This window comes from Ostrinia furnacalis, unplaced genomic scaffold (assembly GCF_004193835.3).
Source record: "Ostrinia furnacalis isolate ACB-3 unplaced genomic scaffold, ASM419383v2 OfSCF7604, whole genome shotgun sequence".
Lineage (NCBI taxonomy): Eukaryota > Metazoa > Arthropoda > Insecta > Lepidoptera > Crambidae > Ostrinia > Ostrinia furnacalis.
In genome coordinates this window covers 445,973-472,327 of record NW_021137843.1, presented here as the reverse complement: position 1 = coordinate 472,327, position 26,355 = coordinate 445,973, and the positions used below count along the sequence as shown (strand labels likewise).

The following is a 26,355-nucleotide window of genomic DNA, read 5'->3' as shown; positions in this document are numbered from 1 at the left end:
GTTAACAACTTGCTCTATTCATATATTTTCTAGTCATTGTTTTGCTTTGCTCTGCAACAGCAGCTACTTAATGTTATAGTGATAATATTGCGATATAGGTATTTAATTTTATTTAAATACACTCAGTCTCTAAGCAAGTATGTACGAAGTTAAGAACAAAGTTTTCTTCATTACTGGTGGCGCTGCTGGCATAGGAGCTGGTGTGGTCAAGGCTTTTCTTGGGGAGGGGGCCAAGGTAAGTGAAAAAAGTAAAACGTAACGTATACTATAGGTACTTTACATTTTGAGAAATTGACCATAAATTATATAATGCCAAGTATAATCTGACCTAGATCCAGTAGCGAACGAAGCGATGTCATAAGCTGAAAAATAATCATGAACGACGATTGAGAAATACATTTCCTGTAGACAGTCTATTAAAAATATTGGTTTTAATATTAATGATCTTAATTTTGGTAACCACTTTTTTCACTTGTTCCAAAAAGCTGCAGCCAAAAAACTGGAAATAATTGTAATATCTCGTAATTATTTTCATTTTCTTCTAGCATGTCGCCATCCTAGATGTCGACGTCAAAAACGGGACTGCACTGGAAGCCGAACTTATAGCTAAATATGGTGCGGACAAAGTAAAGTTCTACAAATGTGACATCACAACCAGTGAACTAAACGATACTTACGATGCAGTTCTTAAGCAGTGTGGATATATCGACACGGTGGTCAACAGCGCTGGGATACTTAACGACAACGCTAATGTCTACATGAAGGCTATAGCCGTTAATATGGTAAGGAGCTTCATAAAATAAAGGATAAACGGAGTTGTAAGGGGTGTTGCTAGTGTGTCTCTAGAGATCATGTTTTCGATTAAATGAGACAGTGAGATATCTACATTTATGTAAAAGGACAGCATTTTCCAGTCTAGCGTTTAAAAATCCTTATCTAATATTATTTTTGTATCTAGCTGTCTTGAATGTTTCATCTCTCTTTTTAGAATTTCGGACTTTCACTTTTGAATACTCTTTTACAGACGGCTCTAATCACAAGTTCATTACGTGCATATGACATCATGCGCAAAGACCATGGAGGCACAGGGGGCACCATCATCAACATCTCATCCATCGGTGCGCTCTTCCAGGATCAATGTTTACCAATCTACCACGCCACTAAGAGCGCGGTCCTGCAGTTCAGCCTTTGTCTTGGGGTAAGAATAATATTTAAAAGCTCGCAAAAACTCAAAAACTCGAGAATGGCTGGACCGATTTGGTTTTGAAATGATTGTTGTAGTCCAGGGAAGGTTTAAACGGTGAGAAAATTACGATTGGATTTCCACGCGTACGAAGTTGCTGGCACAGCTAAGTAATCAAAATCAAATCAAAATCAAAATTGACTTTATTCAGTGAGCTAGACCTCACTGTCTACTATCTATTTCAGATAGACATGGTCGTCCCTCATAGGTTTACTACGATCTATTAGTCGAATTTCGTCATCTACAAAACTAGATGTTTACAGATGGACCCTACTTACTCCCGGACTGGAGTGCGAGTGGTAACTCTATGCTTTGGTTGCACGGACACTTCGCTGCTCACCACAAACAAAGCGGACAGCTTCGATCCGGACTTAAGGGAATCATTCTTTGATGGTCTTAAAGTTATGCCAACACAGACGTAAGTTTTTTCAACATGTTGGATGTGGAATAGTGTCAACTAGATATTAGATGAGTTCTCTATTTAGATTTTGTTAGGTACTTTTTAACATACATTGTGAACAATTTACGTCTCCGTGGTCTCTCGAATCAGGGATTCTGGGTTCAATTCCCAGTAAAGGCATAAATCAACTTCGTGACCGTTCGAATAAAATTAAATTTCGTGTTTCGGAGAGCACTTGAAGCCATTGGTTTGGACGGACTTATGGCAGACGTTTTATAAAAGGGCCTCATTATACTAATATCCATACTAAATCATAATATTTTCTTCAAGAACCGAAAACGCTGTGCGTGGACTGGTAGAAGCATACAAAAGAGGCGCCAGCGCATCCACTTGGCTTGTATCTGGAAACAAACCTGCGGAAGACATCTCAGCCAACGTCGAGGAAGCGTACGCGATACTAAGCAGAGGAATCACGGACTAAATGAAGTGATACGGAATAATTAAATGTAAAGAAACACACGGAAATAAATTCATGATTGATGATGAACAACATTTGTGGCTAGATTTATTATTCCTTTCAAAATCTGACAATATTTAAAAGGTACCTGCCCTACCTTCACTTGCCATGATTTGTAGACGCTTTTTAAGTCACCTGTTTTGTTTGCATTCCAGCTATGGAAGGGTATTGGATTCCCTTTGAAGACTTATTATTAGTATGATCATTATCATGTTTAATCGATATTTAATTGATTTCTATAGTTTAACCCCCTTAATAATAAAACTTACACGCTCGTTGAAAAGTATTTTAAAGTGACGTTTAGTATGGAAATGTCATTTTAAAACAGTGTCCAACAACTGTATAACTTTTTATTAGTAAGGGGTAAAGGTAAAGGTATTTAAATTAATACTGATTACATGTGAAAGATATAAAAATTGTTGAAATTAATGACTTTTGTTACTTTTAATACTGCACTCACGAGCGATGCTATAAAAAGGACGGCATGTCATAGCAATAAAACGGCAACAGTCATGCAGTAAATAATTTTATTTTAAAAACTTCTTATTATCATCATAATTATTCTTCGTAATGAATATTTTGAACGTGAAATTAGGTATCTTTGCTTATACAGCTATTATCCATCATTATTGTCTTCCAGGATAACTCGTGTTCTGTTAAATTATTAATTTCCATGTAACTTCCGAATATTCTGATATGGCGTAACAGGAAAAGAAATCTTGAATTATCATACTTAATGGAAGACGATACAAACTTTCAACTCCACCTTGAGACTAAATCACTTACATTAACACTAACAAAATTACAATAGCGCCTATAAATACAAAAATTAAAATTATAACAATATCTAACCGCAAAAATGTATAACATTGCAATAATCGGTCAAAGAAATTCAACATCAAACGAAACAGCATTAAAGAACACTTTTGTCTGCTTTAGAATATGTACACTTTTTATTTCTTCGTATTGTTGCCTATCTAAAAATTCAAATACCGAATCTCTAAATTCATTAGTTAAATGAGATGCAACTTCACTATCGTCAAGTAATTTATAATTGTTTACATTTTCTAAATTTATATTTGGTCACAGGTTTACCTGTGTTATTTAATTAATTTAACTAATTCTTTCTTCGTTCATTGATTAACCTTTCGTGACAATCTTGGCAGTGTTGATTTTATCTTTACATGAAATGGCAGTAAGTATCCATCACGCATACTAAAATTATGTAGTTTATTATATTTATATTTAAACTAATATCAATAGCAAGTTGCTCTCATTCAATATCAAATACTCTACAATTTTCACTAATAGTTAACGCGATATCATAAACTTTAATAATTTCCTTGGGAAACAAACATATATCACTTCAATACACCTATAAGATATGAATAGTTTTAGTTCTATTTACATCGCATTTGTTAGTAGTTATATTCCATTTCATTTTGTCTTTCTAGTATGAAAATTTAGTTTCTGAAAATTAGTTAGGAATATTATTTTAGATCAACTTCTTTGTATTAAGTGGCAATATTTTAAAAATAAATCTCATTAACATTCTCAAACACCATGTGGCAATACCTAAACTATGATTCTTTTAAATAATACTCAGAGGTTTGGTTATTTGATTTGGATCAAAACGCTTACAAAAATGGCAGTTTTAAATTGCGTATACGATAAAATATAGATAAAGTTAACACATTTTTTAGTATGTAATGTAAGCAAATCACAAATAAAATATTTATCCATTTATTTAGATTTTGGTTTTAGTATTTTTAGGCATACTTATTTCAAAACCAACATGCTATGTTAATAGTACCAATCTTACCATTCCTCAATAATTGTACAAGTTTAAGAAGTGAAATAATTAGGAAACCGGTGATTTTTAACTGCGTGCTTAAGAATTAACAAACAGTTGTTACTTAGATGATATTCTGCTCACCATCATTTATTTACAAGAGCATTCATTCACGCGTCTTGAGAACACATACCATTATGAACACATTTATAAATAAATACGAACCCAATTATTGCCGCATTACCTTCACTAACGATCCCTATGTTATTTATTAACAAATCTTGATTAGGAGACACTACAAAATCTTAATTATTTACATTTCCAATCACAATCAAATGTTACTCGATTTGTGCCTCAAGTCGATCGGCCAATCATACTCTTCTGTTATACACATATAAATTGTATTTCATTTAATATAAAACTGTTTTTAATTCAAATTTATTGGTGTTGCTGATAAAATATTAAAAAAAAAATGTAATAATTTAATCATGTCTCACTCTGCCGTGATAATGCCAACAATGCCGCATCCATTTTCAATGCTTCGTGCATTCGTGTTCAAGTTTCTACACTCGCAGGGAATGGTCCGCGCTGTGACTGTTTGGTTGAGTTTTTTTAGACTACCGTCTTTTATGAAATATTAGTTTAGTGATATTATTTCTTTGTTTTTAGCGAAGCTCGTGTCGCTTATAAAAAATGTATTAAAATGTTAGTTTCTCAGTAAGTGAATCAATTGTATTCTTATGAGAAATAAAGTGTCTTTAACCATTTGCCAGAACGATTATGAGTCATCCGATTTATTTTATTTTTATCACTTATATTTTATTTATATTTGATTTTGCTACCTAACACAAACCTTGATAATTCTATTTTCTAGTCTAGATTACATTAATTTTGTCCCCCAAAATGAGCTATGTATGAAATTGTAGTACCCTATTATTGTGCGTTTTACATTGTTTTGAATTTTTTTACTCGTCAGATCGTTTACGAACGTCAGGTAGTTATTGAATTGTGTAAATATTTTATTTCTCTTTAAACTTCTTACTTAAAATAAACGGTTTCAAACGCACTCATGATTTATTTCCTTCGTTACTATTCGTATGTCTAATGTATTCGTAATGAAACTTCATTGCGAATAGAATCTATAACTACAATATTTTGCTGGCTATAATAATAAATAATAATAATAAATTATTCTTTATTCAAGTAATCAGGATAAATTGAAATATTCTATTAAATAGAAAATCTCGCAAATTGATTTATTAGGAAATAACATTCAACTCAAGTCTCATTAAAATTCTGTTTGATAATAATCTTATCTCTGGTAAGTATTTTTAGTATAACTTTTATCTTAAAAATTGGGTGACTTGCGTATTTGAGCATAATTTTGAAATCGGCAAAACATTTTGATCTTTATGTAGATTTGAGATTGAAAGTCTATTTTGAGATTTGGCCACCGATCGACTGCACTTGGTCCGTAAATATATTACCTCCACGCTATAACTTCTACTTTAATCACAATTATAATATTATTTACATTATTTATACTTATTGAAAAGTCTATATCAGTTATTGAATCTCTACTAGGATTTTCATATCCGTAATACTCATATTTCGTACATTTGAGTGAACTTTAGTAACACTTCATTACACCTCTTCAAACAATCGTCAATTGACTTCATACTCATTACAGGAATTAAATTTTTACACATTATGTTTATCAGTAGGTATGTTGATCATTTCCATGTGATCTTTGGTTAAAAAAATCACCAAGTTGATCTTATTCAGTTAGGAAATTTTCATTATTGAATATTTTCTCTCGAACTCTTAAATCAAGTTTTGATTTTAAATCTGAGTCCATATATACCTTGATGCTCTTTTGAATATTGTGTTGGCAATATTTGGTCAAGGCTTTTGCTAAATATTTATTTAAATCTTGCGTTACTTTCCAGCGTCCGTTATACATTTTATTTTACAAACGGCAATTTTATCTTATATTTTCGAGTGTCACGACCATAACGATAATTTTCATCTCGTCACAATGACTTGCTTGATTCCATCACAACAAAATTATGTCTTATCATTCAATTCCTAAGCTCAACTAGAACTAGCCCACCAAGTACAACAGCACATCAGACTGTAAATTGTTGCAAAATAGCACCTATTACAACGATATTAAGATGCCACCTTGATGTGCAGTTATATTTATTCAATTTCAATATCAAGCAACAAGACTCCGTGCGCGGTCACACAGTCGTGACGCGGTCGATCTCGACGTATCGCACGGAGTCCTCGCTTGGTCAGCAAATCACTTCTTTCTCGTCGAAGATGGCGGTGTCTGAGGAGAGACTTTTCAGCCGCTGCTGTAGCGCTGAGCGCCGGCGGCGGCAGGATCGCGTCACGGCAATCTGTACATTAAAAATATGAGATGTTGGGTTAAATTTCCAAATTAAAATTTTGTTTAAAGCGCTTCGTGGGATGTCTGTCTACCCACAATGTGGACCGAGGACCTCATAAAGGTGGAAGGCGCTGGAAGTGGGCCGCTGCCAACCAGTCAGTATGGAAATCATTTGAGGAGGCTGTACATAGGCCATGTACAGCAGAGGATGTCCTATGGCTGAAATTATGATGATGATGGTTTAAAATTTAACCAATGTGGTCCTCTAGGTATTCTTATGAGTGGGTAAGGAGTGGGTTCATCACAATAGTCCAGCTGTCAGAGGAAAAGGGGATCGAACTAGCTAGAATTTTGAATCATACCGACTCCGCTGGGATATTTTGCCTAAAACAATATTAATACAGCATGTGGCGATTATACAGAGTCTCAATTATTCGAAAAAATATGCTGTTATCCTTGCAACAACGTTAGAGTCAATTGATTTCTATTGTTTCTGCGTGCGTAGTGTTAATTGTGTTAAATCAATTGCTACTTCACATTCGTCTCCGGTAACCTTGAAATACAATGTTAATTGTTTTTCATGACCAGTTAATTACTCGCAATTTTATGTGAATGCTTGATTATGAATAGGTTATCAGAGATTGCTGTTGCTAACGTATTAAAATTTTATAATTAGAGCGTGACTAAAGCGTGTACCTAACTAGAATCTTTAATGCCTATTTACTTATTTAAAGGATCTGCGTGCGTGCTTAGATTATTAATGGCGTCATAATTCTTTGCGTGCGTGATGATTATGATAAAGCATTGTTAGGAATTTACCACATTTGATTCAGAATAATGTTACTTATTTTATGTAGACGTAAATATTTCCAAAAAGTAGAGACAGGCTGTTTTTAACATTACAAGGTCCTATAGATTTCAAATTAAGGAACTCTTAGCAGCACTGAGCACTGCGCACTCTAGAATAGCGCCAGCCTCTCGTCTTCTCTACGAGGACACTGAGATATACCGTAATACCGCAACTCACCAATATTGTTACTTGTTTGTGACTCACCACAGCTAACGACGTGAGGATAATAAACGCCAGCATGGCAGAGGTGTAGTAGACCGGCACTTTTAGCAGCGCTGAACACTGTGCCAGTCTCTCATTCTTCTAAACGGACACAATGAGACTATGGATTCATAGTTCAGTAAAACTAAGTGTTGTAACTCACCACTGCGAAAGCCGTGAGGATTGTAAACGCCAGCATCGCAGCGGCGTAGTGGGCGGGTACTCTTAGCAGCGCTGAGCACTGCGCCAGTCTCTCATCTTCCCCGTGAGGACACTGTGCTATGCCGTCACACCACAGCTCAGCAGAGATGCACGCGTCGAGAGACGCGCAGCGGTATTCGCACTCACCAGAAAGTGCGAAAACACCGCCTCGGGGGTTGGGGTGTCTGGAAAAAGTATGATGATTTTGTAAAATAACACCTATTAAAAATTAATAAGATGCCCCATGGCTTGGCGTACTGTAGTCAATTCAACAATCACATCAAAAACGTAGACCCAAATGAGCATTCTACGCTCATGGATGACCCGGAGCCGGAGTAAAGAAAACATTGAATATATTACGGATCTTTTGGAAACAAGATTTGTTTAGTGATACTTAACTAATGGTAATCAAGTACAATTACCTTCTAGAAAGCTCCAGCCACGTGATGTAATAGGCGCCAGTGTCGGAAGGTATGAGCTCGACCGCCAACGAACGTGGCCAGTCCAGGTCGAAGCGATCCGGGGACGGTGGCGGCGCCATCACATGCCGCGCCAACGGGTCCACCTCTTTGAGCCAGCCGTCCGAGAACACTTCCACTACCTCGTCGTTCTGAGGAACAAACAAAGTTAAGCTGCGAGAAAAGGATGGTTTGGTTTGGTTTGGCTTTTAATTACGACATCAATAACTTGTTTACTGACATACATTTTGAGTTGATATTGTATGGATCAAAAGTTGCTAATGAAATCACAAGGTAATAAAGCAAACTCCGCTGAGTATATTTCGTGAGTATGAATCAAAATTGACATGGCAAATGATGCGTACAACAACTCGTAGGAGAAAAAACGATTGATCATCACATGCCTGTAGACAAAATTAAATTTCTTTAAAAAACTGCAGCAAGAAAATTGTTGATGTTTATCATTGTGTCTAAATCTACGAAAAGAACTAAAAATAATATGTTTCATAGTATTTAAGTTCAAGGTTCAATCAAGCTAGAGAAAACATACCTGATCATCCGGAGGATCAGGGCATATGAAAACCGGCGTCAACCCTCCAGCGTACACTGCTATTCTGTTCTGCGTCCTGCACAAGTGCCTCAGGTCTGGTGCCACCGTGATGTTGTTGATGAGGGTGAAGTTGTCGAGCTCTGGTTCCTTGATGACTCTGCCCCGGATTTGGAGGTAGAGGTAGTGGCCGGGTGATGGATCGATCAGCCACGGCCGACGCTCGCAGCGATCCTGGGAATAAAAATTGCTTAAAATTATTTACCTCGTCATACCTAACATGTCAAAATCAGACAACATTATCAGCTACAATATCATCTGCAGTACAAGTAATGAAAACATTAAGGTGTGAATTCAATGCTCAACTCATCCGGGGAACGCGGGTTCGATCCCCGCCACCGCTCGACTATTGTGGTGAGCTCACTATACTATACAGCATATTTATTTAGCTTAGTACGAGGGGCTAACGAGACTATTAGTAATTTGAGCAACAACAAATAACTAATAATCTTAAAAAAAAATGCAGTAACACTCACCACTGCATCTGACACAGGCGCCATGGTGGTCAGCCTCAGTTCCCCGCTCGAGCCGTACACCCTATGGGTGCTATCACAGATGGTGTCCAGCCTGACGAATTCCACAGAAGCTTCGAAGCCGAACGACCGAAAGTCGTCGGTGGCAGACATGTTGACGACGTCGAACTTCAGTTCCGCCACTGTTCCAGTTGAGGTGAACTCGTATTCTCCAGTGTCACTGGAAAGAAGATAGATGTAATTCTTTAAAAATAATTCACAGTTTAATGTTCAGTTCAATGTTTTTGCGTGCCGTAACAAAGTAGGAGTAATGACTCGTCATCGCAAGCCGTAGCTTAGGTATTTTGAAACTCTGATACTCAGAATTAGGAGGCAAAAGTTAACCCAGATCTATCACGATCACTTTCAATAGATATCACAATCATCATCATATTTTCAGCCACAGGACGTCCACTGCTGAACATGGCCTATGATTTCCACATCGCCTGGTTGGTAGCGGCCTGCATGCATCCAACGCCTTCCTTCTAAGTACCTTTATGAGGTCGTCGGTCCACCTTGTGGGTAGACGTCCCACGCTGCGTTTCCCGGTACGTCGCCTCTACTTTAGACCGTGTATATCTAACTTAAACTCATCACAATGTGAGTGCTGGGAAATCTACACTGGTCATCACCAAAATCGACCCTCCCGCGACAAGCACTTTCAAACGTCCGCATCCCCACTTCCCACCAATTGGCACCATTTAAAAGCCTAGTTAGTAGTTAAGCTAGTTCTAAACTTCATTTCATTAAAGGAAAGGTTTTTACCCCAAAAATGTGTCTGTAGAAGAATCCAGAGTCACTTCTTCAAAAAATAGGTAGTTACGCTTGAGCCAAATTTTTCGCTAGAAATTAAATGTGTTTTTCTTTAAGGATATTTATTGGGCTTTTAAATAACACCAATATTGTTGGGGCACCATGATTGTGTCAGTAGAAATGAGTTTTCAACCGACTTCAAAAAAAGGAGGAGGTTCTCAATTCGACCCGTATGTTTTTTTTTTTCTATGTTTGTTACGCGATAACTCCGTCAATTATGAACCGATTTGAACAAATCTTTTTTCGGCGTATAGGTAATACCTCAAGGGTGGTCCCATTTAAATTTAATAATAAAAAAAACAACCCCCAAGGGTGGAAAATTGGGGATGAACTTTTTTATACGCAATATCTCCGCCGATTATAAACCAATTTAACGATAATTTTTTTGTTGAATAGGTATTATCAAAAGGGTGGTTTCATGCGAATTTGAAGAAAATATTTCACCCCCAAGGGTGGAAAATTGGGGATGAACTTTTTTATACGCAATATCTCCGCCGATTATGAACCAATTTGAACGATTATATTTTTGTTGAATAGGTATTATCATTTTTTTTAATTTTTAGTTTTTTTTTTGTGTTCACGCATTTGAAGTCGGTTATATTTTTTTAAAAAAGTTATCCTGTAAACGTAGGTGGGCCGATTTTTGTGATGACCAGTATAGAATAAAATAATTTATTATCGTTGAACACTGCTTTGTCTCAATGCGCTTAAGAGTGGTGTATTTACCTGCACAAGCAATCTCTAGGCACACCCGGGCCATTATTCTTCCACGGCTTGTCGAAGACGCGGACCGCAGCAGTATGGTCGCCGGCACATCGGAACCACGGGGAATGCGCCGAGTGAACGGACCGGCAGAGGCGGCCGCCGCTGCGTACGCCCCAAATGCGCAGGCGCACCACTTCGCCTGTGTTGGCTTCGAAGCGGTATGTACAGCTGGAAATTGAAATTATAGAATTAAATCGCTGTTAAGAACATCTTTATGGCTTACATACATCTAAATACTATAGCAATATGACTTATGTAGAGTCAACAGCACATAAGACTTGCTGTAGGTACATAGTAACTACATGTCTACATAGATGCAGTTCATGCTTGACGTGCCGTCGTCTTGTGCCTATGGGTAGCTGGAAACTGAAAAAGATAAATGAAGACAGGTTTTTTTAATTTTAAAAACGCATGAGTATGCGCCCACTCTATTATTATCTCTATTATTAGAGTGAACTTAGTTGTCTTCACAGTCCTATTTTTGTGGTTGTTACATGCGATCTTATTGATATGTAGATGTAAAGTACAGTAAATAAAAGTGAAGATGGTACATAATGGTAACCCATATTTCTTCAAATTCAAAAGACAGATTTCAAATTCTTGTTCACCTGATATTCCTTGCACCACCTCGTCCATACAGAAAAACGTCTCTTGGCGATGAGAAGGTGATGGGTGGATCAGACGGGGCTTCTGGGAACGATCTGGACGAGAACTTTCTGGAACACGGACCTCTGCCCCAGGGCTCCCCATCTTGGTGCAGATCCACGAACTCGTAGAGGGCTTTGAAGAATACTGGCCTGAAATGAGAAGGAACAATCAGAACCGACTACTTAATATTTCTTAGTTAATTTGGAAACAGATGACAGCAGGTCCTAGGGGCCCTGTTTCTCTGCAGAACCTCGCGATCAGAGTCGCATTGGTAGGAGGGTGACCGATGATCACAAATTGGGGATCTTCCATTCGGATCGCAAAAACAAGGGTAAGTAACAAATCAAACTTACTTGAGTGCGGTTCCTTGAGTCAACTTCAGTTCCAGCGTCAGCGAGTCTCCCTTTGACAAGAAGCTTTCGGTCCTGGCACATGCCCTGGACTTCCTCAGCAGGGCATGCTCGCAGGTCCTGGGCGCCCTTTCTTTGCAGAACCTCGCGACGAGGGTTGCGTTGGTGGGAGGGCGACCGACGATTACAGACTGGGGAGATGTGGCTCGAGACATTTGTACTGATCTTTCCTTGTCACTGAAAGAATCAAATAGATCCATATGCATTTCAAAGGTGCAAATTTTGGTACTCATACTCGTACTATTTAAATGATGAGTCCTGCTGTAACAGACTTAAACTCACAGCTTAAAAGGAATAACAGTTTTGATTCTTATAGTGAAATGGTTGCTCAGAAGTTACTGTCAGGAGCAAACACTGTTTTGATCTTAGTATTACGAGATTTCGGATATCAAATTGGCAAATAACACATTGTTCATTACAAATGAATTCTAAGAATAGAAAACTGTAGGTATGTACAGTACAATACGAGCCGTATTATTTTATGAAAATCCTAGAAATGCCTGATTTTATCCTTGATATGATATTTATTTGAAACGGAATGCCGAGTTACTATGAATTTCCATGCCCGTACAAACATTCGGAATCTCCCTCCAACATTCCACAAATACATTTCTAGGTACAGCCCAAATAGGACAAGCAATTTACTTTGAACTCTTCAACTCGTATTTTCACATGACGTGACATTTTAGGAGTAACATTAGATAAATAAATTTCTTGGACAATTCACTGCGCTATTCAGTCTCAAACTAAGCTTAGCTTGTTATATGGATTGCAAATAAGTAAGAATTGTTATGTAAAATATAAATTGTGGCACCCTACAGCCACCTACAGCTTCCATCAATTATCATTGGCCTGCATGGGCATTATAATGATGAATGTTAATGTGCATAAGTTTATTGGTATGCATTACTAACGGGTGATTAATAAATTAATTGTAATGCCTTAACTTCGGGGACTGTTCATTGCTACAACCATCTACGGCAACTTTGTCAACTCTTTAGCATTACTGTAATTTCAACTTTTTTATGTCATTTACTTTAAGCTTACCTAATGCTCTTATCTGGCTGTTCTCCATATCTTGTGCCACGTTCATTTATTCACGAAGTGCTAGACAAGAGCAACTAACGAGATCCTAACATTCTTAGCCGGGGCTCGTTACAGCGCTTTTAATTGTAAACAAGGGTATGGCATGGCATAGTTGGCAATGATGTAAGTGGTATCCTTCACGAGAACATAGAAATAATGTTTTTCTAACAATAGCAATACTTAACAATTAATAAATACTATACTGCTATTATAATACAAGAAATAATGGTAATATTATGAGAAAGTGTAAATTGATTCCGCGAATTGTAAGCAAGAGTTTGCTACCCATTTGTATTGCAACAAAATCACTAATATTTGACATAAAATCAAAACGTGTTTCCAATACCGCTATCGTTTCTTTGGAGCGATTCTGCGGATATTCACAAAACAGCAAAAATGGCGCAGTACAAATAAACTCACCAAAATATATCGCTGCAGCCTGGCGATATCCTCATCGGGCCGTCCCATATATTCAAATGGCTGCCACAATACTCATCCTCAGGCAAATTCGGATTGAGAGCGTTGGTCACATAAAATTTCAATACAGAGAACCACACTTTGAACCTGGGCGCTGAGAACGAGGGCCTTCTGTATATTATGTTCCTCCCCGACGGCCCCGAAGTATCTATCCCTTGCATATGGTAAAGACACGTCGTGTTCGGAGGCAGGGAATGTTGTGGGTGCTCCAACACACCCTTGCCCGTCCCTCGGATCCAAAACTCGCAGGCCCTTTTGTTCTTCGCATATGTAGGCGACTGTTGATCGACGAACCTGACCTGAAATTGATTCATTATACAATAACTGGGTCTGGAGATCGTTAATCAAGTCTGGTGAAAGGAGGTGCGATAACATCCCATTGTTTTTGATCAAGATATTAAATTAGGTACGCGGGTTTGGAACTAATATTAACATTTTGGGCAGCTTAATTCAATTAATCATCATGGATTCATCGTTTAACATGTCCGTTCATGTTACATCTGGTAGATTAGTGAGTAATCAGCGTCGCGATTCAAACATTTGCATGGAAATTTCACGCTGAACTAAGCGTCGCATATTTGCTGGCGAACTAGTTTCAGTTGGGCCATTTTCATTTGCTAACGACATACTAGAAACGGAAAATGACTTTAATTTAGGAAATAGACCAATTTTCTGCGACCAAAAATGCAGCGAAAGCATATTTTATGCTACATTTTCAAAGAGAGTTAGAGAATTAATAAAAGATTAATGGCAAGCGTACGCACGGAATTCAACCGTAGAAAGGTAAATAAAGAAATACATGCCCCATCACATTAACAAAAGATGACGTCAGATAAGATAATGTGACCTCACAATTTGACCATACAAATCTTATTACTTAGGCCAATGTGTATGAATGTTTCGAATCCTCTCTATTATGGCCGAAGCGTGTGGGCCTATCGCACTAATTATAATTTGGCAGGGGCCCAACGAAGCCTTCGCGGCACTGCTTGATTTATTATAGTTCACGAACGAAACACTTTAAATAACACTCCGCAATGATATATGAACCCATTAACCCAATTTTGGCCACATGCAAATCTATTAGAGAATTCTAAAATCAAGCTGGTCAATTTAATAGAAAATTTGAAATTTTTAGGTATTGAAGGCTTAAAACTTCGTTTGGCTAAAACTATTGAGGCTTAAAACTCCATTTGGCTAATATAACCAGATTCAAAGATTATCCGAGAATTGTTTAGATTAATTACTTAGTTGTGATTAATTAAACTGAAATTGGAAAGTAACTCAAGTCAATGAACATCTAATGAAAACTAAAGAGTAAGTACAATAAATTCTCTTACGTTAATAGAATTTGAATAATGAAAAGCTTTTTGTGAATAGATCTCGACTACAAACTAATTATGTATGACTTTGAAGATGGAAATTAGATTAATTAAAAAAGCTGGGCAAATTAAGGAAGTTTTTAAGGTTCCGTAAAAATTTTACAAAAGATCATTTGGGTGTCCATCTGCCTCTTTGTTTTTGAGGCTTCTTTTAATGACGGTTCTCCAATTTTTTGGATAACCCCTCTTTACTACACAATAATTGTGTTTTTTAGAATTAAGAGTAGGTATTTATTTATTATTAAAATTATGAATCTTTAACTTGCGATGATAAAGAAGGAAAGTCCATCTCACGGTTAGCCGCTCTATGATTGACACTAACTACAAGCTATAAGTAACTTTTAGCGAATCCATACAGCAGATATTACCTTTTACAATAAAGACTCATAAGAGTTACAAAATTGGAGATAACTTTTAAAATCTTATTGGTCTTTGAAATGAAGTAGTCAAAGAAACTAATATCTGTAATAGACACTTCAATGACACTAAAGTTGTAATTAAAGTTTCATGAACAGGTCAAGAGGGTAGAGCTCACAATATTACTTTTAGTCACGAGTACTGTCCATAAACCCGGGTACACAATAACGTGTCGCCGAAGAGTTTTACGGGAAAATTTCCGCATCGGCAGTAAGACGCAATAAAAGGAGTTGCAAGTTCGCCCGGGCCTCTCTAATGATAATAAATTTTCCCAGCAACTACCTCGGAATAAATTGAGACATTGTGAGGATATTACCGTTAGAGGAAGCTGCCGCTTTGTTGTGTTGTGATTCTATTTCGATGCTTTTGTGCGAACCTTTGAGACATGTTTATTTTTGGTTGGAACTTTTTGAATGATGGAGTTCTTTTAGGGCAAATCTTTCATCCTTTATAATCTTGTAACTTTTTCTTTCAGTGTCATAATTCCAGAAATTAAGTGAATGTAAAAAATCGCCTAGGCGAATAAAATTTTTTATAATTACTTTAATACCATTTCAGTTTGTTAATGAGGGTCCGAAAAACTTTTTCGTCGCTTTGCCAACAAAGTTCGCACTGCATAAATTAGCCTACCTATATCCGAGAAACGAGATATTATGCAGATAAACGAAATGTTATGAACGTGAAGCGATCTCACCTCAACTTCTAGTTGGAAGCCGTGGAGAGATTGCGACGTGGCTGGCTGCAGGAAGGTTCCAAATGGTGATGTCGTAAATTCTACTAATAATTCCGGCCCACTGGATATCGCTTCTGGCACTGACACCCCACCGCCGCAGAATCTTAAAACGACAGGATCCCTGGTCGTGTACCCGTCGTAGACTGTCACGTAGTCTTGTACCTCGTCGCATTGCTGCCAAAATTTTAATTCGCGACCATTATTTCCCCCTCTCTCTTGCTGTGCAGCGTATAATGCTTTCTGGCTTCTGATCGACACTAGCTGCCCGTTCGGCTGCTTCACCACAATCAAGGCATGCTTCCCTTGTGGCACTTCGTGCTGTCTAACCGCGTAGTAGCACGTCAAATTCCTCGGGTAAACGCCCGGGAAATTTGGCGACTGTAACCTACAGTTTTTACGGTCGCAGTCGCTGAATATTCGCGAGCAATAAGTCCCGGATATCAGATCCCCGAGGTAATATTCGGCAGTTTTTGTTGTCCTCGCCACGTTTGTATCTTCGCGTGATATGTTCAAGGGGATAGGTATCGGCCTCATCTTGAAGAAAGGGCGCTCTGCAAAAGATACAGTCATTACGTAATGCTCGATAAATCTTCGCGGGATGTGTCAAGGGCGTTTCATGAGAATAAAAGGCTTATAAATTAGATCCGTTTTTGCTTTACTTTGGATGATAAATTGCTACGATGTTACAGTTTAAAATGATAACAGTACTAATGCTGAATAATGTATGATTATTTAGCTAAACGTATTATATATACTCTGTGCATTACAGAATTGGATGTATTATAATATAATAGAACTAAAATTCCATTATTAGATAGAAACTTCGTGATAATCATTTCCACTTAATAGGACTGTTAGTGCTTTTTGCACTTTCAATATTTACCCCCTTACTAATAAAAAGTTACACAGTTGTTGAACACTGTTTTAAAATGACATTTTCACAAACGAAATGTAAACGTCACTTTAAAACACTGTTCAACGAGCTTGTAAGTTTTATTAGTAAGGGGGTTAGTATTTTACTCGTATGTGTCACATTTATGTGCTCAGAATAATTTTCAACGCAAGTAAAACCTTTAACGTAAAATATGAAATGAAACATCCCGATACGGTATCTGTATGAAAAACGTCCCTGGCACAAGGCGCATAAAATATGCGGAGGAAAATCCAATAGGGAATCATTCGCTACATTTTATACGATTTACATACCTGATGGCGGCGTGCCCCCGTACCGTACTGTAGCAAATTCTCTTCGAAGAACTTTGTATGCCATCCTGAAGTCGAAATTGTAGTTGTTTTGGTCTTTTGAGAGGTGGAGGAGTCTGATGATGAGGGTGATGGATTTGGTCTCGCTGTAGTAGATGGAGGGACCCCAGGAGGTGCCACACCAGGAGCCTCCGACTTGGGGACGGCTAGCCTCTTGGATTTGCATGTAACCGTCCGGACAGCCATCTTCGGTGAACGATGTGAAGCGCCCGAGGGTGAAACTGTCGAAGAGTACCTGTGAACAAAAATAAATATTGGTCAGTAATAAATATTTTAATATTGAGTAGGTACTTAAAGTTTCAGTTACTTTGTCAGTGCCAATTTAATCTTGCACGCGAACAAGTTTGACTACCATTGGCATCGAACTTTATAGTCCCAGTATATTGAAGTAAATCTATAAGTATAACTGACTGCAAACTAATAATTACTGCCAAAGTATATTTCGGGCTAGATTCTATGAAGAAAATATTTGTGGTCTTCATGAAAACAAACCTTGGATAATTCAAACCAAGGACCTGTATTTTGTTACAGTCAGCCAGTGAAAAATATAAGAGCACAAACTTTTGGAACCTAAGTCAATACAATACCTTTTCAAATAACAACGCTTTCGTGCCTGACTGTAATGTATCTACACGTATCGGACTTGAGAGCTGTAACATTTCACGTGTATTTTGCTGTCTATACCCGACAATACGCGAAAGAGACGCCTTTAGAATGTACGAACGGCGGACTCAGCGAAGCGTGAAAGAATATATTTGATGTGTGCCGAAGCGACTGACCGAAAATGTCGTAACATAGCTGAATAGCGTACAAATCAGAAATAGATACCCGTACATTGGTATTTCTTTAGAAATACGAGTATTTTAAACAATATTAACGAATAGGCAGAACTATCATAGTCAACACGTAGACGTTAACGTAAATGTTTGATTAAAGGTTGACTAACGTCCGTTCATATCGTTAAATAGTCATCATTGAACCCTCGCCAAAATGTGAAGGTTCAACCTACGTTTGACTAGAATCTGACCTGAAAGTAAACGATATTGACTCAAATTAATTGGTTCCTGAGGAAACCATATTCGTTTAAAATTATTATTTCATGCATATTAAGAATATAGTAGCAGGATAACAAGTATAGAAGTCTTACTTATATCAAAGGAAAATGTCAAAAGCACCACTATATCATCCCATAAAATATGATATTATGGTAACTACCAGTTACCACATGTCTCCGAGACGACATCCGAAGTAAATGTGATTATTTTGGTGCACATTTACAGCTTTTCAGAATTAGCCCCTCGCCTAATCCTGAAGCTTTATGGCGTTATAACGTGTATTGATGCTCGACAATATCCTCTAAAAGGGATTCTGTGTCCGTGTTTGGCCCTTCTTGCCTTTGATATAGGTATATACAGTGATAGATATAACTAAGGCAGTCGCTCTAATAAAGATCTAGCTGGAAGACGTTGACATAAATATTAAAGTGTAGTCCTTACCTATCTTTACTAAAAACCTACTTTACTTACACTTAAAAGTTTCTATTTTTACCCAAAGAAGGGTTGTTGAGTAGTTACCCAAAGAAGGGAAGTTGTTTTTATTAACCTAAAACCTAACCTAAACCTTATTTATCAAAAAAACTATAAATTCAACATAGATTGAAATAAGTCAATAGGCAAGTATTTCTTAAATGATTGCGATTATTGATCTCATGATAAAATATCCAACACAGCAATTCAATTATGTATATCTTCATAAATCGCTCTTATGCGAACGGAAAGGGGATTGGATAAGGCGTTTGACAGAATTTATGGATGCCTATTGCAGCGGAGGACAGGGTCTGCGTCTGTGGGATAAAGTGGCGATAAAGGCTGGAGCCTTCAGGGACTAAATCTGGAGCCACAAAGAGAATTTCAAACGAAATTGCATGAAATGGGTCAAAAGTGACTTTTGTTGTATACTTACACAAGTAAATATTTCGTGTACGAGTACGTGCCAAATACTGAATCTTTGTAATGAATGTATTTAATACATAAACTTTTTAACAATGGGTATAATTAATTGATCGAGGAAGTTAAATTTCAATATCCAGATGCTTTTCGTCATGATTAAACATCTTTGGTTCAACATTGTGATTGATCTACGCTGTCGTTCCATTTTTTAAACATTATCAGTGATTGATTGCAAAAAGAATAAACCATCATACTTCTAACAAGTAGAAAGAAATGCTCGTGGCGACAGAAAACATATCAGAATCTTGTGAGACATCTCGTTACACTCGCTCTATTCGCGCAGAAAATACAATTTTGGTCATAGGGCGGTCCCTTGCGGGACTCTGATGAAATTTAAACGTGTCGCGGCGCGACGCGTCGTGGCGTTCCAATTTATTCTACGGAAATGTACTCATATAGCAGATTCTGTCTAGACACCCAATCTACGACTTGAATTTGAAAATGCAGAATGAAATTTAAACTCAGTTGCTCGGAACGGAAATATTTTTCAGCTAGGACGGAGATGGCACGTTTATATTAAAACTTGGTATCTACAATGATTATAAAACGAGAGTTTAAGAACTAAAACATACAGCTAATGAAGAGAACATCAACTAATAATGAAGTTCTAAAAACAAAGTTAGGTATTTCATTTCAAATCCTTTCGAAATAGAATTCACATGAAAGGTGTTGAACAGCTAACAGCTTTCACAACTTTAGAAAACTTTAGAAGTTAGTTTTTCTTCGGTGCAGACAGACTTTCTGCAGCGACAGGACTTCTAATGGGGAACGTTTATAAAAGTTTGGAATCTTCAATAATTTTACGTAACTTGTTTTCTGCGTTTGGAACGCATCTTGCTTCTGAACTTCATTCTGTTGGCAATAGCTGTGTTAGTTACTTTATTATCACTGACTGTAAACTTGCACAGTGTAGCAACATTGCTGCTATAATTTCCAAAAGAGCCAGCTTAAACGTTGAACGTGCCTATCTCATTAAATTAGCCTCTGGTGCGACGTTGAAAGTGCAGCCTGTGTGCACAGAGCTCCACAGCGCGTTAGTTTGGGAATTCCACTTGTGAGTAATTTGCACAAGCGTGTTAACTCCAAAACTGTGGTACGTTGATTAAGAAAAGTTTTTGAAGCCAGAATTTGAACCAGAATTTTAGCTGGGGACAGTTATTTGAGTAATATCAAGATGCGTTTCAAATAGCGTAGGTTTATAGCTTTAGAGTTATGTATGTATGTAATTACTACGTGTATATATTTTTATGTTAATAGGACTAACCTAGACTAGAGTAAATAATATTTAAGCCCCAAAAATAAAGAAGAAGACTTTAGTAAATGCCTCTGTCACTAATATTTTCGTGTCACAGAAATATTTTCAAAGTTATGTCACGTAGAGAAGAATGATGTCGCCATTTTTCATGGAGTTGATATTTTTCACTGAACTTCTGTGGGCAATTCAAATCTTCGATAAAGTTGTCGTTTAAAGTGAACTGTTACAAGCCACTCTTATTCTTAACAATATTGGTCATTATTTTCCTCTTAACTACTTTTTATTCTGTTTACATACAAAATAAAAAGGACCAAAATATTTTCACATAATTTTTCTGTTTGCCTCTAGCTGTAGTTTGTTTATTGGATTTATTCAATATGTGGAGCAGCGTATGATGTTAACGTAGTTGACTTAATTCGATCAAAAGGCTGCGAGAAACGGTGAACTAAGAATATCCATCCGAGCTGATATTTAATTATGTTATCAACGGAATTTATATTTATGGAGAGTCGTGACTTTGAAGGGTAACTTTAACGAGCATATAATAGAAAAAAATTACCATTTTCCATCAAATATCTAATCAACTTGACTTGACCACTTTGATGGAAAATGGTAATTTTTTTCTTGCCTTAGTCGGCTCCCCATGATTTCTAGCTATATGACAACACAAGCTTTTGCCCGCGGATTCACCAGCGTGAAATTTAGGTTGTCACAGATCGTCATAAATTATAGCCTATATGTTATTCTGGGTTATAAAAAAATAATACTGTAAAGTTTCATCAAAATCCGTTTAGTAGTTTTTGTGTGAAAGAGTAACAAACATCCAGACATCCATACAAACTTTCGCATTTATAGTAATACTAGCTTTCCGCCCGCGGCTTCGCCCGCGTGTGTATTTTGTCTGTCACAGAAAAACTTTATCGCGCGCGTCCCTGTTTCAAAAACCGGGATAAAAACTATCCTATGTTCTTTCTCGGGACTCAAACTATCTCTATGCCAAATTTCATCAAAATCGGTTGCGAGGTTTAAGCGGGAAAGCGTAACAGACATACAGACAGACAGACAGACAGACAGACAGACAGACAGAGTTACTTTCGCATTTATAATATTAGTTGGGATTAGTAAGATTCATAAATCATCACACTCATAATGATTTATTTTCGTTTAGCTGGCCCGTCGATCTTCTATTTTATTAATGTCGCCAATTATGTCATTTTAGGTGTCACAATCGCGAAAAATCTCAATACCTTGAACCTGCATTGGTAAATCATTTTTTTAACATTATCCAAAGGCAGCAAAATGCCCGAAAATATTGTTACGTCATTTGTTTACCTAAAAAGAGTAACACCCGTTCTCAGTCCATTTGTTTCCCGGTATCTCAGGACAAAGGGCTGCTCTTGGCGGTCGCGAGATTTGTTTGCGACGCTGCGAGGTGAGGCAGGCTTTGTTTGATTTATGCTGCGTTGAAACGGCCTTAGTATTTTTTCTGCTAGAGGTAGAAGGTTACTGTTATAATTATAGTATACAAGACATCTCTTTATAAATGTATTTTGTCCTGTACCTTATGTGATAAATAAATGAACTAAAAAAATCAGTAGAATTTTGTGCCATTGATTGTGAGTTAGATCTTGTCGGAGAACTGATGAAAGGTGAACTTATAGCATCTATAATAGAGACCTTGTCTCCCATATCTACAAGATGGAACGACGACTGGAAGAAGCCAGCTGGAAGTGTCTTGATGGAAAATGCGCGCGATTGGGCTCTATGTGGTTTCTTTGGCGCAAGTATACGTCCCGCAGTGGATTGGCATTCGCTTAAAGGTCGAAAATGGTAGTTGGTTGAAGTTACTTATTAATATCATCGTTGAAAAGATCGAGCTAACAATTGTTTCCAATCTTGCCCTGAAGAGTTAAGCCTGAAATTACAGCGACAATGTGTCATGTGTGCTCGCTGGAAATTAATAAACCTTTTAAGAGCTTGTTATTGACATTTTATCGCTAGCTGGCAGCGCCACATTTTAATGAATGACGCGCTCGGTGGATTAGCGACCCTGCAGCGATCACAGAGTGTGGATTTGCCTCGGATTAGCGCTTATTTTGCCGGATTAATCATAATCTTTGACGGGATACAATCGAATTTTATGCAGTCATATTAGTAGGGAATTTAGTGCAATGATTTGTATGGAGACCCCTCCACTTTGGTATAGAAGGCTCATTTTTGCAACAGTGGTTCTTTGGGTGCTCCTGAGTGGATTTCCGTCGGTAGACATCGGGAGCCCCCCCTGTGGTAGCAGGGGGAGGGGGGGCAAGTTTCCTTCCGCCGCGCTTCACTTTAAGGCCCATATCTTCAAAACTATGGGTATTATGGCAAGTGTGGTATCATTTTCGGATAATTAAAGGATGGCGAATTCATTTCTAGAACAAACTTTTTGCCTTTTCATACAAAAAAATTGAAATATTGAGTAAAATTCACAAAAACCAAAAAGTATTTTTTTAAATAAACGTCGTTTACTTTTAAACCACTGGAGATAATCTAATAAAAAAAATAAAATTAAAGTTCTTTATATAGTGCTTTCTTCTTATGATATTTTCAATATTAAAATGTATTTAAGCTATTTTCAACCTTATGTCTCACACATAGAGTTCAAAATCAATTGACGAAAAAATACAAATTATGGTAGATTGATGTGCCAGCAACTCTAAATAAATTCTAAAATAATAATCCTTGCTTGCTTATGAACCAAATAGCATGAATTCATGGATAAAATAAATATTTTTTTCCGATGCGCAATAAAATTCGCCCGCTGTGTCCTGAAGAAAAAATTTTTTTCACCTACTTTTTGCAAAAAAAGTACCATACAATGTTATATTCTTATAATCCTGATAAATGTAGCTTTCAGGTCATATTTTTTTTATTAGATTATCTCCAGTGGTTTAAAAGTAAACGACGTTTATTTAAAAAAATACTTTTTGGTTTTTGTGAATTTTACTCAATATTTCAATTTTTTTGTATGAAAAGGCAAAAAGTTTGTTCTAGAAATGAATTCGCCATCCTTTAATTATCCGAAAATGATACCACACTTGCCATAATACCCATAGTTTTGAAGATATGGGCCTTAAAGTGAAGCGCGGCGGAAGGAAACTTGCCCCCCCTCCCCCTGCTACCACAGGGGGGGCTCCCGATGTCTACCGACGGAAATCCACTCAGGAGCACCCAAAGAACCACTGTTGTAAAAATGAGCCTTCTATACCAAAGTGGAGGGGTTCTTGCACTAAATTCCCTACTATATACTGTCATCGAGGAATAAAGAATTTAAACGTAGATTATGTCGAGCGTAACATCATCATGGTGATTGATAATCCATTGTTTAAAGTGGTAGAGCGACTGCAAAACCTTAAGCCATGTATTCATTAGGCAACATTCGTTGATAAACACTGTTTATTAACTGTTCATAAACAATGTTTCATAATGTTTCATCATCTCTGTAAACAGTTTATAAACAGTCCATAAACATAGGTGATGAAACATTGTTTATGATACATGTTGCCGTGCTCCTCGCTATGAGTGGAGAGCAAGTGTGGACGGCCAAGTTTCAGAAACCTGTGTTTATGGTAAACTTGTTTCACACTAGTCATAAACAGTTTATCAACAAATGTTGCCTAATGAATAAATACATGGCTTTATGATTTCTAGGGTTGTTGAGACTGCGGGTCAAGCAAGTGCAAACCATGTTCAGATACCGAAAACGCTATGATTTTCCTTCCACAACAAAAGTTATTAGAACTTGTTTTCCCCGGTATCAGGCAAGTGACTCTACTTGGAAGTATCGTAGCAACACCTTAATAGAGCACTTTCCCGCATGCAACGCTCCGCAGGAATCGAGGCCCGGCCGCGTTCCACCGGGAAGTGGCGCTTTGTTCGCGTTTATTATTTCACCAAGGCACCTATTGTGGACCTTAAACAGTTATGGCAATCGCTTTGAACTTGATAATAATGTCTGCAAAAGTGCTAGATTTTTTAAATGGAAAAACTGCTAATAAATCCAGTCTTTTAATCCTTTAATCTTTGTAAAAAGTGTTCCATGCGTTAGGTCTGTGACCGGCATAACACACATCGATGTGAGCACCGAATTTTCTACACCCGTGATGCGAGAAGATAACTTAAAGCTCAAAGCATAGATGGCACTGTCAGGTTTTAGATCGGGATATAATTTGATTTTTCAAATTAATAAAGGTGTGGATGTCACCATAATAAAAATGATTGTTTTTATGAGGATATTTTTTGGTAAATGAAAAGAGATCATCTCCGTAAATTATGCTCCTTTTACCCATGTAGGAAAAAGAAAGAAAATAGGTTTGTTTGGTATAAAACGACCGGTATAGAATGAAGATACGTGTTGAAGTTACCACCGTTTTTTGGCTCGACGTGCCTTTTTAACGTATTGGTTATGCGTTTGGCAAGACCCATTGCTATTAACATTCAATTCAATTCAATTCAACTTTCGACTGCTAAAGATTTCTGCTGTACACAGAATAAGGGTGCACTTTTCCTGGCACAGGTTAATAAAGCGGGAATGTGTGAGCTCGAAATAATTACTGTAAAAACCAAGGAATTTCTGTTAGGGATAAATATTTGTGAGTTATTTCGTTGTGTTAAGGTTGTTTTTTCGGAATTCTTGTAAGAAAAATAAACGGTTTTTTGCCTAAACAATGCTGTAGCGATAAAGCCAGTAATATTTTAGAATGAAAGCGCCAGCTGATTAATGAGTGAGCGGAATGGGAATAATGAAGTAATAAAACCGGGCTCCTTTAGTTCTTTTCGTATTTTGTGCGATAAATGAATAAAAATTGAGTCTAACCACAGATAATATAATACGTCTAACTAAAGAATGAAACTTTAGTAATTTGATTCACAAAATTACTTTTTGAGTTAGTGTAAGTATGTGCGTGAATATAGACATAGCGACTTTTCTGTAGCATTCCGAAAAGTCAAGTTATGTAAGGCTAGTGCTAACAATTAAAAATTATCTACTTAGATACATACCTACTTATGTAGTGCTTGGAATAATAACAAGAATTTACTTGACAAAGTAAGGTCTATAATTTAGACCAAAAACCTACATTCACCGACAGATTAATGTGAGATCTTTGGTATTATCAAAAAATATAAAAGCGAAAGGTCACTGATTGACTGACTCACTCATCACGAAATCAAGTGCTAGGAGTCTCAAATTTTGCATTGGGATTCCTTTTAGAAAGAAGGTGCTCACTAAGAACGGATTTTACGAAACTCTATCCCTAAGAAGGTAAAACGGTATCTACGCTTACAAAGTCGCGGGCGGCCGCTAGCTAGTATGGTATAAAAACTTTGGAGATATTTGTGTGTCTATTCTACAGAGTCCTTTGTGATACCCTACGCGCACTATTAGACGTTTTGTTGCGTAGTCAATAGGGGTACTTGGCAGCGCTTTGGCCCCTCCACTGAGTCTACCCTCGATTCAAAACGAGTGCCGCGGGCGCGGTGAGGGTGATGGAAGGGCTTAAATTCTTTGTGTATTAAAACAACTACTTAAACTGTTTTTTTAAGGAAATTAACTCTTAAATGTAGTGTTTTGAGGTTGATGAAACTTGCCAGTCCTAGTACCTATAATATACTAAAATAACAAATAATGATAACATAATATGTTATCATTATCATCAACTTATTTGTTCTTCATTACAGGAGCATAACTTTTATTATTTACCAGAAGAACCAGACGTCCAGACGTCCGCGGGACCAGTTTAGAGTGGACGTGTGCGCAAGTTTTTAGTTAAATCCATAAATTCTAACAGTGTAACTTGTACTTTATCTCCATACCTTAACTTCGAAAATTGTGTGTGCCACAGTTACAGTGACGTACCTGTGACATTATTGCTTACCTG

General features: G+C 37.2%; 2 protein-coding genes across 2 annotated transcripts; one reads left to right on the top strand and one right to left on the bottom strand.

Annotated features, from left to right (window-relative positions):
- The first annotated feature begins 105 nt into the window (after window positions 1–105).
- LOC114365635 (15-hydroxyprostaglandin dehydrogenase [NAD(+)]-like) lies at window positions 106–2,403 on the top strand. Its single transcript, XM_028322254.1, has 5 exons — window positions 106–235; window positions 546–782; window positions 1,025–1,198; window positions 1,507–1,661; window positions 1,974–2,403. Exons 1-5 carry the CDS (start codon window positions 140–142, stop codon window positions 2,122–2,124), a joined length of 813 nt encoding a protein of 270 aa, XP_028178055.1. The 5' UTR covers window positions 106–139; the 3' UTR covers window positions 2,125–2,403.
- Window positions 2,404–5,276: 2,873 nt separating this feature from the next.
- Lrpl (low density lipoprotein receptor-related protein-like protein) lies at window positions 5,277–26,342 on the bottom strand. Its single transcript, XM_028322166.1, has 12 exons — window positions 26,334–26,342; window positions 17,114–17,405; window positions 15,869–16,458; window positions 13,319–13,674; window positions 11,756–11,989; window positions 11,363–11,551; window positions 10,716–10,922; window positions 9,144–9,357; window positions 8,608–8,838; window positions 8,022–8,209; window positions 7,562–7,784; window positions 5,277–6,357 (listed from the first exon to the last, which is right to left on the bottom strand). The coding sequence occupies exons 1-12, from the start codon at window positions 26,340–26,342 to the stop codon at window positions 6,250–6,252; spliced, it is 2,841 nt and encodes a 946-aa protein (XP_028177967.1). The 3' UTR covers window positions 5,277–6,249.
- Window positions 26,343–26,355: the final 13 nt, after the last annotated feature.